The sequence below is a fragment of the Chlamydotis macqueenii genome, chromosome 21 (genome assembly GCF_036417535.1).
Source record: "Chlamydotis macqueenii isolate bChlMac1 chromosome 21, bChlMac1.mat, whole genome shotgun sequence".
In the NCBI taxonomy this organism is placed as follows: Eukaryota; Metazoa; Chordata; class Aves; order Otidiformes; family Otididae; genus Chlamydotis; species Chlamydotis macqueenii.
In genome coordinates this window covers 5,883,303-5,897,678 of record NC_141576.1, presented here as the reverse complement: position 1 = coordinate 5,897,678, position 14,376 = coordinate 5,883,303, and the positions used below count along the sequence as shown (strand labels likewise).

The window sequence follows — 14,376 nt, the reverse complement described above, 5'->3', positions numbered from 1 at the left end:
CGCACTCTCTACGTGCTTCTGAAATGAGACTCCAATGCTCTGATCCTCATGAAGACATGTGGTTTCTCATGTGGCATTCTTCTGAGTCCAGGGAGTGGTAATAAGGGTGATATTTTGTGTTTTAGCTGGAAACTTCAAGGTGTTTTTTTACTGGTGGGCAATTCTACAGTCAATATGAAATGGAGGTAAGAAGGAGCTTGTTTTAACTTGCTTTTTCTCTTTGCAACTTTCTCCAGGCTTTGGCCCATAAGACACTTGTCCTGCTCTTGGGAGTAGATCCATCTCGACAGCTGGATCACCCGCTACCAACAGTACATCCCCAGGTGACTTACGCGTACATGAAACACATGTGGAAGAGCGCCCGTAAGGTACAAAAGAACACAGTACTCTGCGTTTCACTGCTCAGGTTTTATGTGGTGCCATGCATGTTAGCTCTTCATAATCCTCACAGAATAAAGTCAAAGCTGACAGTTTTATTTTTGCTTACCTAAAAAAGAGCAACTAATCCCTTTCCTTATTGCTGTTCAGAAGAAAAGCCTTTGGAAATTTCCTTTAAAACTCTGTAGTGGCAGAGAAGACTTAGCCCTAATTTTATTTCCTACATGGAAAGATTCTTTTTGCTAAACCAGTATCAGGTACCCAAGGGATGCATCCAAGATTAATGGTCAATAGTAGCTCTCCTGTGCTCACCAGGATTTTACTATGCAGGCTTGGTACTTGACTTTTTGTCCGCTGTTCTGATTGCCAGGTCTTCACACTGTACCTATGGTCAGGGTTACATGCTGAAAGAGGGAAGTGAGGGGTTTTTTCATTACCAGTTTTAGAAAAGTATCCTGAACAGTTTGTACTTAGTTGCTGAACAGAACTGACTTTTATTAAGGACATTATTGAAAATTTCTAACTGAAAGACAGCTGAAAAGTACATAGGGTTTTGTCATGGGAATAGTTTAGCTCCAAAGAGCCTAGGGTGAATGTTTTTGACATTGCAACACAGGGAGAATTTACATAATCAGATCCAGTAAGCTCCAGACTGGATAACTTATCTTTTTTTTTAATATACATTAAAGCCTCCATTTATCCTCGTATTCTGCCACATCTTTTTTATTTTTCCTGTCTTTGGGATTGCCAGCACTGGAGCAGAGCCATTGCTATGGGAACATTGCCATGACCTAACTATTCTTTATTTGAATTTAAAAACCAGAAGGAGCTGCTGATGAGGCCCAGTTCTATTGGCTTTGTAAAACAGTGTAATGGTCAGTAAATGACCCAAGAAGTACATGGGTCTTCTCCGCCTGCCTCTTTGAGTAAAAGTGGGCTCTGCTGTGTTTGACCTGTGGTAAAGAAATAGACAGACAAGATGCGGGAAACCGGTGCAGTTGTAGAAAGCAGAATGAAAGAAGGCACAGAGATTAAAGGGGTGGGGGAAGAGAATGTGTCTAAAATAAACTTATGCAAGAATATGTGGAGCTCCTGAAGACAGGAAAAAAAATAATTAGAAAAGCAGCAAAGATGAGAACAGATGTGGTTAGAGTCACCTCCTCTTGCTCGTTGAATGATTTCCTATTTAAATACAGTGCATAAGCTCTGTGCTTAGAGTCTTCTTTCTAACACATTAAAGCTGGGTATTGTTTACAGTGCTGAGGGAGAAATACTTTACCCAAGGCAGCACTAATCCTAGACCTGCGTGCATGTCTCAACCCTTTTTCTGAGCACTCTTCTGCTGGAAGGGCTGACTCGATGATTCAGTCCTCCGTGGCACTTGAAAAGTAGATGCTTCCTTTGAAATTCATGGTTAGAGGTGCGGCTCTGTGGCAGAAGCAGCTATGTTAGGGTACAGTGGAGCTCGCAGTCTGGAGTGAGACTTAAGTGTTTGTTTATACCAAACACTGAAAGTGTTTAGGGAGTTCTCCTGGTACCAGGAGCATGACATGGTTGGGTGGATCCTTTTTGAGTGACTATCATTAACTAAATAATACATAGCTAGACCTAATGATGTACGTAGACCAGAGTTTTATATAACTGTGTATGTTCACTTGATTTGGTGTCCTAAATAAGATACTGAGGTAGGCTGGCACGGTAGGAAATGACCATTTTCTCTAGCTGAGGAGTTCAAGGTTGCTTGGTTGACCTAAAATGTTTTCCTTGCCATCATTTTGGCGCTTGCCAGATCCAGCAAGAAAAAACTGGCATCTAGATGGGAACCAGCCACATAGCACTTGCAGAGCTGCACAGCAATCTTTTCTTAAGCAACAGGAAAAAAAAGATGGATAAGTAAAACTCTGTTGCATGTCTTCTAACAAGGACCTTTGCCGACAGCTACATTCTACAGACGTATACCATAACAAGGCTGCGTACAAACTTAGGAATTCAGTTGTTAAAGAAAGCTCACTGCTTTCAGTCTTCAGTGCTCTGCCTGTCAGTTTAGGGTGATCAGTTTTCAAAATTAATGGAAACTGAAGAGCAGATTGTTGGGTGTGTTTAGATATGAGAGGGGACCATAACTGTTCCCCAGTATCTTTTTGTCTATTTTTGGCAAATGTGTGGCATAACGGCATAACAGGATAACTACTTAAAAGTCTGTTATTTCCCCCCACCCCTTTCTAACCAAGAATTTTGGTTACAAGTTGTGGAATGCCCTCCGTTAACGCTAATAGTGTGATACTTTCTTTTATTTTATCCTGGGCTAATATTCTTTTTTTTCCTGACAATTGACTTGTGCATGCTAACATTTGAACGGGATAGATGGGGCATTTCAGCTCAGGTGATTCTTATCTCACTGTAAAGTAGCTCAATCCTTAGATGGAATAGAAGTAAGTTGGACTTCTAATAGCATATTCTGCAGTTTCTGACCTGAAATGACCTTGCACATTGCAAGAACTTTTCTCTAATTGTTTCCAGTGAAGCGTGCATACTTTTTTTTTCTTAAATCTTTAATTTTGGGTTCTCTTAACCTGTAATTTTTTTCCAAGGAACTTCAAAAAGACTCTTCCCTCAAAACTTGGTAGTGCAAATTGCTTTAGCACTACTGCCTTATGTAATCTGCTGGCAAAGGGGCAATGTACATTTGTACTTCTTAAACAACCTTAGGAGAAATCTAGATTTTAATTTGTTGAAATAACACAAAGTTTATGTCCCATGGTGTGTACTGTGAGCCTAGCCAAAGCTGAGGGGTTAGGAGGGAAGATCAGGAAGCTACAAGTTTTCCTTCAGGCATTATTTTCTCAATTTTTTTTTTTTTTTTTCCTCAGGCCATAGTATATTATAGACAGCCTTCTCTGAATTTCTAATCCTATCTGTTACAGTAGTGACCTGGTCAGATACAGTTTGTAAGCTATGACCATTTGCTTGAGTGTTGGAATTGCTAGTTTGTCTTCGATGTGCATGCTCGATTGCAAATGAGACATCTCTCTGACATTACTGGAATCTCCCTCAGCATGAGCACTAACAGGACAGTCTCTGCTGCTGAAGTTTTCTTCTTGTACAGGTGACCTTGTCGCTTTGCCAGAGTTGAGTTCTTGCACATCAGAGCACAATATTAGCTTATGTTATAGTCAGTCAATGCTTTTGACTGTATGTATGACGTGAAGGCATGCCTAGCATCAGAAGGATGCAGTTATTTGTTCCTCGGTGTAGCAATTCAGTGGTCAGATTTCTGAAACATCAAGAATCTCTAACCTCTTCATTTATTTGGTGCTACGTATGTAGAGTATAAACTGATTTTAGAGGGATGAAAATGGCTAAAAAGCTTTGAAAGAAAACAAAACTCTGTTTTTTTGCTTTCACGGAAAATTTATTTCCACATTGTCTTGCTCTGTTGTGAAGTTGCATTTCACCCCTGTGGTCCTTACTGCAACCATCATTCAATTACAGATTGACGCGTTCCAGCACATGCAGCACTTCGTGCAGACAATGCAGCAGCAGGCACAGCATGCTATTGCAACTGAGGACCAGCAGCACAAGCAGGAACTCCACAAGCTCATGGCACGGTCAGCACCTGGTCCTTGGACACCCTTTAGCTGTATAGTCAAACTGATGTCCATCTTGAGGTTGCAGGGTCCATGCAGATGACACCCTTCAGACAAAGCCCATATTTAATTAAAAGGAGCAGGGGATTTCTCATTTAGCTGGTAGAAACCCGTTTGGTATTACATTCTTATCTATCATATAATTTTCAGTAAATGTTATTGTGACATATCAGCGTAAACAAGCTTGTATTTGTCGCTGGCAGTTGGTTCTGTTTTTCCAGCTCACTGGCAGAAGGCAGAGCTCTCAGCATGCCTATTTTTTTGGTATTCCGGAGATCCGGTCAGTAGGAAAGAAACACTTCCTGCGTGCCTGGCACATCTGTGCTTGGCAGCCTGTGCCCTTAATACAACAGCACTTCGTTGGGTAATAGGTGCCCAGCATGTGGTGGTCTCTGAAAACTTGGTTGCATTAAAAACACATCTTATAATCTCCATTTTCCTCTTGGATCTGGAGGTGTTAGATCTGTTGTTTGCATTTTAAAGAGGAAATTGCATAGTGCTTACTATTGAAGGTTTGCTTTTTTTTTAGAGAGGCATGCACTTAATTTGCCTTTGTGAGGATGGGAACTTGATAACACCATCGTTGGTTTTTTGGTAATTTTTTTAAGAGTGACTGCCATGGAAGATAAATTAGTAATGAGTTGTGCACAGTGCTTGAACAGTGCTTTCTGGAAAATTCAAAATATAGAAAGGCCAGCTGCGTAACTGTGGTATTTACAGCCTGCTGAGGGAGCAAAGTATTAAGCTTTGCACAAACCTTCACAGCCCCACCCTGCTGCAGTAAAAATTTGTTTTTCCTTTCCTCTGGGAGGGGATGACTTAATGGGGTTCTGGCTTCCACAGTTTGTCTGTCACAGTGTTCTCTTCAGAAGGCTGGTTAGTTTGTGTGCTGCTGAGTATAGCTAGCCAGCAGATATGCTGTGTGCATTTTATCAGTACCGATGAAGTCTTTTGATGCTACTGTTAGCTACTTCGTATGTTTATTTTATAACTGATATGAATGAGGAACAAAGTTTGACCCTCACAGTTCCCCATAAAAACTAAACCATTAACTAGTTAGTTCCACACTTATAAGCAGGATGTTGGTGTTTTGAACCTTGCTGTGTAAGTTAACACATACACTCCCAATCTACAGAACAGGCTTACTGAGTGAATTTACCACATGAAATGTCTTTCAGACTTCAGATAAGAAGTCTGCTTCTTAATCCAGCTGGCTTCATTTTCATTCTAGGTTCTGAGTCAATAATCCCTTTGCTTAACCAGGTGTTTCCTGAAACTGGGTGAGTGGCAGCTGAACCTGCAAGGCATCAATGAGAGCACCATCCCCAAAGTCTTGCAGTACTACAGTGCGGCAACAGAGCATGATCGCAACTGGTACAAGGTCAGTAAGGAAAAGCTTCCAGGCACCATTGCAGAGAGATCAGTAAATTTGATCACATCCCGTACTACAGGAAGATCTCCTATAACTGTCTGCTTTGTTACTGTGTGTAGGATTAAAAAAAAAAGCCAGAGAAAGCCACCCAAAGCAACCACGAGATTCTTGTTTAGAATTTTATCTGGCTGGTAATACTAGTCCACAATTCAGTTTCTGTTCTTGCTTTTTGGATTTTCTCTCCTGTCAGTTAACAGTGAAGGAGAAAGGATAATCTAAATGGAAAAAATGTAACTTGTTCTCACTCAGTATGCGTGAACTAGGAAAGTAGCCTTGTTGCTAGTTCTCCAAAGAGCCTTTGATTTCAGAGTTGTGAAATTTCAATTAATATTTGGTGCCAGATATTCTCTGGGGCACCCATCCCCTGTATTTCTTCTCATTACACCTCCCCTACTCCTAACATATAAATCTTCATTTTAAGCTTTGAAAAATTAAGATGTATGTGAATGGAATGTGATTTAATTTTTGCCACAGAGCTCCTTTACCTTAATATCCAACAGGGAGCTCCTGGCCAAGAGCTCACCATGATGTTGTTTAAGGTAATAAGACAGTTAAAACTACAAGCGATTAGAGAAAGCAAAGTATTGTGTTGTCTGCAGGGTATTGCTTACTGCTGTTGTCCACAGACTCAGAAAGGTTGGATTATTATCACTGACAATGAGAAAGTACAGGTTGCAGAAAGTATTCCTCTTCCTTCTGACTTTTGTTCTCTCTTGTTGGCAGGCCTGGCATGCCTGGGCAGTGATGAATTTTGAAGCCGTGCTTCACTACAAACATCAAAACCAGGCCAGAGATGAGAAGAAGAAACTACGTCATGCCAGTGGAGCTAGCATCACCAGTGCTAACACCGAGGGCAGCAATAGTGAGAGTGATGCAGAGAGCACAGAGAACAGTCCCATCCCATCTCCAGTGCAGAAAAAAGTCACTGAGGTACCCTTCTTCCCTGTTTATGTTGAGAGATTGGTGCTTATTGCTTAGACACAGGAAGATGTTACGGTGGAGAACAAGCTACTGTGCATACCTGGCTTGTGGAAGCTGTCTGTGTGTGTATATGTATATATATACATGCTCACAAGTAAAAGTGAGGAAGTTCAGGTTAACTCGCTCTCCAGGGAACAGGACTAAATGCAAATTATGGTAGGCTAGCTGTGAACTAAAGCGAAGGCATGGATGGCTGTCATAGGTGATACAATGTGCATGAGCAAGTTTTGCTGCTTGAGCCCTTCATGAAAGACTGTGAGGAATCTCTATTACTTACCCATTATAGTAGGGTTGTAGTTTTTAGGCTGCTTTGCTGTCCATAGTTTTGCAAGCAAACTGAAGTATAAAAACACTTTACAGTATGTTCTCTGCCAGGCTGAAAGACCTATGTGTAGTCAAGCAAAATATAAACTCCAGGAGCAATGTGTCCTGTGAGGTGTATGAGCAGAAGTCAACTATAATATAGATTAGGTCCATGTTGCCACGTATTTCTTCCTCTTTCCCGTTGCTGAGTTTAAGATTCATGCAGACTGATGTGCTTATGTAGAACTAATGCAGTAATTTTCATTCCAAAAGGATTTGTCCAAGACCCTCTTGATGTACACAGTCCCTGCTGTCCAGGGTTTCTTCCGATCCATATCTCTGTCTCGAGGAAACAACCTACAAGACACTCTAAGGTACGTAATAAAGCACATAGTAAATGAAATGCAGCTGGTAAGGGCACATGGTTTAAGATTAGGTAGAACCCATTTCTGTTGGCTTTTGTTATGGTTAAACTAAGTGAATGCTTCAGTCCAAGTTAGTGTACTGTACATGGATTAGCCCTTATCCTGCTTTCTTTGGCTTCTGGGAAGAAGAGTCACTTGAAATGTGTCTAAAGGTGTTTGACTGGAATGGGGTTTTTTTTTGTTGTTGATTTTTTTTTTTTAGTTTTTTGGGGGTTTTTTTTGTTGTTTGTTTGTTTCATTCCTAATGAATGTATTTCTCTTTTTAAGAGTCCTTACTCTGTGGTTTGACTATGGTCACTGGCCTGATGTGAATGAGGCTTTGGTAGAAGGAGTCAAGGCAATCCAAATAGACACTTGGCTGCAGGTGAGGAACACAAAGAGCTGAGACAAATTTCAGTTCTGGGGAGAGCTTGGGGATTTGTTACATGATATCCGTGATGGTTCTTTGCTAAACAATCCTGTGTAGGTGAGTGCTGAGAGTAGTGTGCAGTACAATTTGTAACTGGTTTAACAAGCACTTTGAACAGAGATATAACAAAAAATATTGTATGCACTTCTGTATTTTTATGCAGATTAGTGCATATGAATGAGAAAAAAATGAAAATCTAAAAATTGGAGATGACATGCATTCAGTGGTGATCAAGTATAAAACACCACTGGTGCTGCTCTGATGTAATTCAGTCAGTCCATTTCAGGGTTGCTTTGTGGAATGGCTTATAAAAGAATAAAAAAAGACTGTATTTATTATTTGAGCATTACACTTCGACACATCTTACTTTTTCCATAAGAGGATCTTGTAACAGTTTTGCACAGAGCACTTGTGATCTCACTGAGCTGTTCTGCATTTCTGACACTGTTTGGAACTTTGTGTTATCCTCTGACCATCTCAAAAATGAGTGGTGGGTCTTTTGTCTCCTTTAGAGACAGAGACCCTGAGGTCTCCAGCAGAGGGCAGAACAGCTTGTGAACTGAACACAAGAGATGACAGGGATGTTTATTTTTATCCTTACTGCTAGGTTATCCCTCAGCTCATTGCAAGAATTGACACCCCTCGACCATTAGTAGGACGTCTCATTCATCAGCTCCTCACAGATATTGGACGGTACCATCCTCAGGTAAACTTTGGCTTAAAGGAGAAATTTCCACAGACTGATAGCCATTTAAGGCATTTCCTGTGCTCCATTTCACCTTCCTGTGCTGGAAGTCATGGGAAGTGATGGTAGGGAGGATGGGGACTATTTCTGCTGCTGCTTTCACCTCAGCGCTGTTCACATAAAAATGGAAAGAAGAGGTGGATGGGCCATGCAGCAAGGGAAGTTCTCTCTGTCTAACAGAATACTGGGTAGTGCAAATCACCTTCTTAAATCTCAATAAGTGACTACTAAGAGGCTACCTCACAGGCATTCTATCTGAATTTCTTCCTACAGCATGGAAAATGCTAAAAACATATTTGTTATTTTTCATTTTGAAACAAGGTCTCAAAGTCGTTCTGCTACTCAGTGAATTAAAGTCTTAACACGCTCTTCAGTTTGGAAGACTGAATAGCAAATTCCTATGACCTCTTTCCAGAAGCAAGCTTGCTTTCTCTTGTCTAGCCCTAAGCCCTCTTTATTAATGCTTTGCTACTCTTTCAATTTATGTAGCTCTTCTGTGTGCTTCTAAAATATTATTGGTTTATGTCCCTTGCAGGCTTTGATCTATCCTTTGACTGTGGCCTCTAAATCTACAACCACTGCTCGCCACAACGCTGCAAATAAGATCTTGAAAAACATGTGTGAGCACAGTAACACTCTGGTGCAGCAGGCAATGATGGTGAGTACTTGCTGTACCATAAAGCACGTTGTGTTTCAGGAATAGATGTACCACAGGTATAGTAACACAAAATGACTCTTCATTGTTGATTTTGTTCAACTACAATTCATTTGGGTTTTTTGCATTTGGAAGAAGTTACAGGATCAGTATAATTTCAAGAGAATGCTTTAATTTAAAGAGGACAGTAACATTCAAACACTGAGTTCTTGTGTCTCCTTATGAATAAATTTAGAGAAGAAATAAATGAAGAATCACTGTTCCATAAAGATATATTTTTGCTTAATGAAAAGTGGAAACAAAAATTAGTGATCATAGTGTGGAAAGTGTAATTTAATTCATTTGCTAAAGATTTTTTTATGAATAAATGAAAAATAATGCTTTCAGGCCAAGCTACACAAATATATTAAAAATTTCAAAGGCAACAAATAAGATGAGAAAAGCCTGATCAGCTTCTTGCAGAAAAAAGTGTGACAGAATTGTGGGAGTTCTTGTGGCTCCCTCTAGCTGCCAGCAGCAAATATTTCATAATTGTTAGAGTAGAAAGTAGTTTTGCATTTGTAAATCAGTATATAGTCATAACATTTTCCTTCAGGCATTTAATCTTTTTTCCTGTCCTGAAACAGGTGAGTGAAGAGCTAATCCGTGTAGCCATCCTGTGGCATGAGATGTGGCATGAGGGGTTGGAAGAAGCATCTCGTCTATACTTCGGAGAAAGGAATGTGAAGGGAATGTTTGAAGTGCTGGAGCCACTTCATGCAATGATGGAGCGTGGGCCTCAGACTTTGAAAGAGACATCCTTCAATCAGGTATCGGCGAACGGCCAAGACCATAACCTTCTGCACCCCCTGAAAAACAGGCAGGACAGCCAGCTGCCCCACATGTGTTACAGGGACCTTTGCGATCTAACACAAGGAGTAAATCTGTTGGGACTCATTATGTTAGTTGCAGACTTAATTATTGACATTTATCTTCAGATCTGTATCATTTTTGGTGACTACAGTACTATAGGTGCCATGGTAGTAGAGTTTGCCCCCGAGTCTTGTATTGGCTAAGTGTCTGATAGGGTCTGGAAAACATGCAGCTGCTCTGCAGTTAATTCTTCTGACTCCAGTCTGCTTTGCTTCACGGTAACCACTAGCACAGATAGTAGACATGACCTCTCTCAAGCCAGCAAAAGGAATTAATTTGAGCTTGTGAGCCAACTATGAAAGGTGATTCTGTTAATTCTATTCCCTCCTATTGTGAAGTCTATTTGTGAGCAACATTATCTAGTAAATTCAGTGTGTGTCTTGGATCCAGGAATTTCTGGATCTTGAATTCCAATATGCTATAAAAATATGAGGTCAAGTATTTGTAATGCAATTTTAAAATAGACCGTCATGCTCTTTGTAGCTATTAAGTGGTCTCCACTTGTTCCACTATACTCTGTAGAAACATTTTTCTTCTGTTTTTTTTCACTTCCTCCCTAGGCCTACGGCAGAGATCTAATGGAAGCTCAGGAATGGTGCAGGAAATACATGAAATCGGGAAATGTCAAAGACCTAACTCAGGCTTGGGATCTCTATTACCATGTGTTCCGGCGTATCTCAAAGCAGCTGCCTCAGGTAGGGGGAGAGGTATAGTTCTGTTGTGAGTCTTACAGTGCAATCTGTCAATCTTTGTTTCATGTTTTCTGATTATTCAAAACGTTCAAATTCAATATTCTGGAAATACCTGCATATGATTTGCTGCTTGTGCAGCACTTCCTCCAAGCATCTGAAGTATTGACAACTGACTGAACTGTTCTAGGTCCTTTGACAATACAAACTCTTCAGATGTTTCAGTGAGATTTAACTGAAATGCTAAGGGGTTATATTTCTTTTGGTTTTGGTAGCTCACTTCTCTGGAACTACAGTACGTGTCACCAAAACTCTTAATGTGCCGGGACCTGGAATTGGCAGTGCCAGGAACGTACGATCCCAACCAGCCCATCATCCGCATTCAGTCCATTGCACCCTCACTGCAGGTCATCACCTCCAAGCAGCGGCCCAGGAAGTTAACATTAATGGGTAAGAGAGTGCAATTTTCATTTAGCTGTTGTAGTATTTAAACACTTGTTGGTTTTTAGGTCAAACTGCATATTTACCAGGTAAAACCTCTCCAACATTTCCTTTCAAGTGAGGTATTTCTTAGTAGTCTGGTCAGTCTGACTGCCACGCTTTCCAGTTCTTGTATGCACGTATATGTGCTCTTGTGTATTTGTTCAGCAAGAATAAACTTTCATGTGTTAATTCTTTTGCAGGAAGCAATGGGCATGAGTTTGTGTTCCTTCTGAAAGGTCATGAAGACCTTCGCCAAGATGAAAGAGTGATGCAGCTTTTTGGGTTGGTCAACACCCTGCTAGCAAATGATCCAACTTCTCTTCGTAAAAATCTCAGGTATGTGCTGTGGATAATCACAGAATGCGCATATGCAGAAGTGACACCCTGTGTAGCTGCAGTATCCAAGTAATTCTTGGCACAACCAGCTGGTTTGTGAGGAAATGGCGAATCTTGGAACTAAGTTAATTTAAAAAAAAAAAAAAAGGAGAGAGAGAATCATAGAATTCAAACTTGGAGGAAAGGTATCCTGAGGGGATTGTTTGTTTTATGTAATTGAAGTCTCATCTTGTAAATAGTTATTGTCTTTGAGGCAACCACTACTTCAAGATAGCTTAAGCATTGCCTGAGCAACCTGAAAAGAGGGGGTTTTGTCAAGGAATTTTTTATTGTAGTCACTAAATAGCTTGGTGAATAGTCACTTACTGCTATTGTGTGCAGTGTCTTTCAAGCATGAACATATCAAATGTCAGGTGCAAATAATAGATCATTGTGGGTGACATAACATGTACCTTCTGAAAGCACATAAGCTTTGAGAAAGTCTGTAGATTACCTGGCAGCAATCTATCCAATTGGATGTATCAGATCTTTGAAAAGAGGAAAAGCAGAGCAACTACTGAAGAGACAATTTGAATCGGAATCAGATTTAGTAGTAGTTGTTTTAAGCATCTCAAATTCACAACATACACATATTTTTTCCTGTAGCATCCAGAGATATGCAGTTATTCCACTGTCTACGAATTCAGGCTTGATTGGTTGGGTCCCCCACTGTGACACACTGCACGCACTCATCCGAGACTACAGAGAGAAGAAAAAGATCCTGCTCAACATTGAACATCGCATCATGCTGAGGGTAAAGGCCCATGCTGGCAGAGTTTTTGGTACATTCTTTTAGGACTCCAGTGTCTTAATGAAGAATAACGGTGCGGAGCTTGTTCTTCCTTTGCCTGTTTTCTGATTGTTATTGGTACCAGTAATAAATGCAAAAATATCAGATGAACATTGTGAAATGCTGCCAAGAGGTAAAATTGGCCATATGTTTGTTTGTTTCTCCTTTCCTGTTTTAGCAGCAACCACAAGTTGTTACCATCTGGTGACTAAAATGTGTTTGGAATTTTGCGTGACTATGATATGCCTTGTGCAAGGTGCCATGCTGTTGGCATTTACAAACATTGTGTCCAAGCATCGGGGCCACAATTAGGCTGGAGAAACTGAACATTACTAGAGAAGTTGGAATTGCCTGCCAAAAAGGAAAGCGTGTGCCAACCCAGATATCTTATTTGGATAATGTTTTTTGAAACATGTTTACCTTCACAGTATTTTAATTAAATATGGCTATGGACTGCTTTGTGGATGGTAAAGCATTTGCTATCCCATTTAAGATGACTTCCTCACTGTTGGGTAGTCATCTCCCTGTGTTTGGGAACATACTGGTCAGTCTACAAATGATTTCATATCAAGTTTATATTGAAATTATTTGTGATTACCGTGTTTCTCATAATACAACTAGAGATTACTGGAGGTGGGATTTTAAAGTTGCTGAGTGTCACTTCTCAATTGTAGATGGCTCCAGATTATGACCACCTGACTCTGATGCAGAAGGTAGAAGTATTTGAACATGCTGTCAATAACACAGCTGGTGATGACCTTGCCAAATTGCTCTGGTTGAAAAGTCCAAGCTCAGAGGTGAGTTCAGCACATGTAATGGCTTATGTTTGGCAATCAGCGTAACGCAGCATTACCTTCTCTGCAGAATGAGAGAGAGATGGTGTTTATTCATCATAAACTCCAGATGAATCACTGCAAAATGTGTATCCACACAAGCGCGTCCCATCACAGCGGCCTTATAAGGCTCAGATCACAATGGGTGGCAGAGTGCAGTCCAAAGCATAAGGCTGGAGACTGAGGCTCCCTATATTGTACATGGGGAGAGATAAGCAGGAGCCTCAGAATATATTTTCTTAATAGACTAGACATCTAATTCAAGACCACAGGATGTTTGAACCCCCCTCAGGTTATGGAGCGTATTGAACCTAGAGCGTATCACAGTGTCACTTTGTGCAAAATGCAAACAGTTAATGTATAAATGAAAATACAAGTTGGAACGGGCAATGTGCCTGCCTGACTTTTCATCTTTTCTCTCTCACTTGTAGGTGTGGTTTGACAGAAGAACAAACTACACTCGTTCACTAGCTGTAATGTCAATGGTTGGGTACATCTTGGGCCTTGGGGACAGGTAAGTGAAATTGTAAAGGTTTCTTTTAAACAAAAGCACGGACTATGTAGGCCTATCAATTTGTTTCTTGGATCTGTGCTTATGATAGTGTCTTTCACTGTGGTTATTCCTGAATTGTAACGATATCATCTTTCAGGACCTAATTGTGCTCCCATTATTTTCAGCGCTGCATGAGATGAAGGATTTGTGTATCTTCAGTACAGATAAGAGTTTCTTCCGTTTTGAGAGGAGTACACACAGAATTACATCAATCTGTGTGCTTTATGCATATGAGATGGCAAATTTTTTGTGAAGTCTATTAGCTTTTTGGGGAGGATAGAAGCTCCATGATCAAGCATCAGGTTTTGTTCCCTGAAGTAGCAAAAAGAAATCCAGAAAGTATTTAGTGGAAGAGATCTTCTGATTCTCCCTCCAAATGGGTTCAGTAACACTACTTATTTTGCATACTTTTTTGCCTGGTGGATATTTATTCTGTGCAGCAGGAATCTCTAGTGCTACATATGCTCACAGCAGTTGTCAGAGATGCATGAAGTCCCCATAAATACTCCCCATAGATTTAAGCAAATAAAAGTTAATGTTGGTGTAAATGTTACTTAATGGGGTGCTTTTTCTGATCTGCAATGCAGATGTTCTGGAGGGAAGTATGTACAATGCAAATGGATTGGACAACTAATGGAAAAAAAAAAGACAAAATGAACACGTTTGATGTAGTATATGGCTTACTGTCAGAAGGGGGCATTACGCTTTTGAAGACAATATATTTTAGATTTAGGGTCTGTAATGCAAAAATAGCTGAAACTTCAAA

The 14,376-nt window shown here is 40.4% G+C and overlaps 1 protein-coding gene across 4 annotated transcripts in view; it reads left to right on the top strand.

The window, feature by feature from the left end:
* The window catches only part of MTOR (mechanistic target of rapamycin kinase), a 67,975-nt gene that overhangs the window by 47,851 nt on the left and 5,748 nt on the right, over positions 1-14,376 (top strand). For 3 of the 4 annotated variants that reach the window (XM_086764276.1, XM_086764274.1, XM_086764275.1), the window contains 15 exons: positions 237-368; positions 3,871-3,986; positions 5,289-5,406; positions 6,181-6,387; positions 7,015-7,115; positions 7,434-7,530; positions 8,183-8,281; positions 8,856-8,978; positions 9,602-9,784; positions 10,448-10,582; positions 10,852-11,026; positions 11,260-11,395; positions 12,041-12,188; positions 12,899-13,021; positions 13,489-13,571. In XM_086764276.1, the coding sequence (XP_086620402.1) occupies positions 237-368; positions 3,871-3,986; positions 5,289-5,406; positions 6,181-6,387; positions 7,015-7,115; positions 7,434-7,530; positions 8,183-8,281; positions 8,856-8,978; positions 9,602-9,784; positions 10,448-10,582; positions 10,852-11,026; positions 11,260-11,395; positions 12,041-12,188; positions 12,899-13,021; positions 13,489-13,571 (1,976 nt within the window). Of the gene's footprint in view, positions 1-236; positions 369-3,870; positions 3,987-5,288; positions 5,407-6,180; positions 6,388-7,014; positions 7,116-7,433; positions 7,531-8,182; positions 8,282-8,855; positions 8,979-9,601; positions 9,785-10,447; positions 10,583-10,851; positions 11,027-11,259; positions 11,396-12,040; positions 12,217-12,898; positions 13,022-13,488; positions 13,572-14,376 lie in introns of those variants that run through there. The other variant, XR_015260791.1, reaches the window with a different exon arrangement.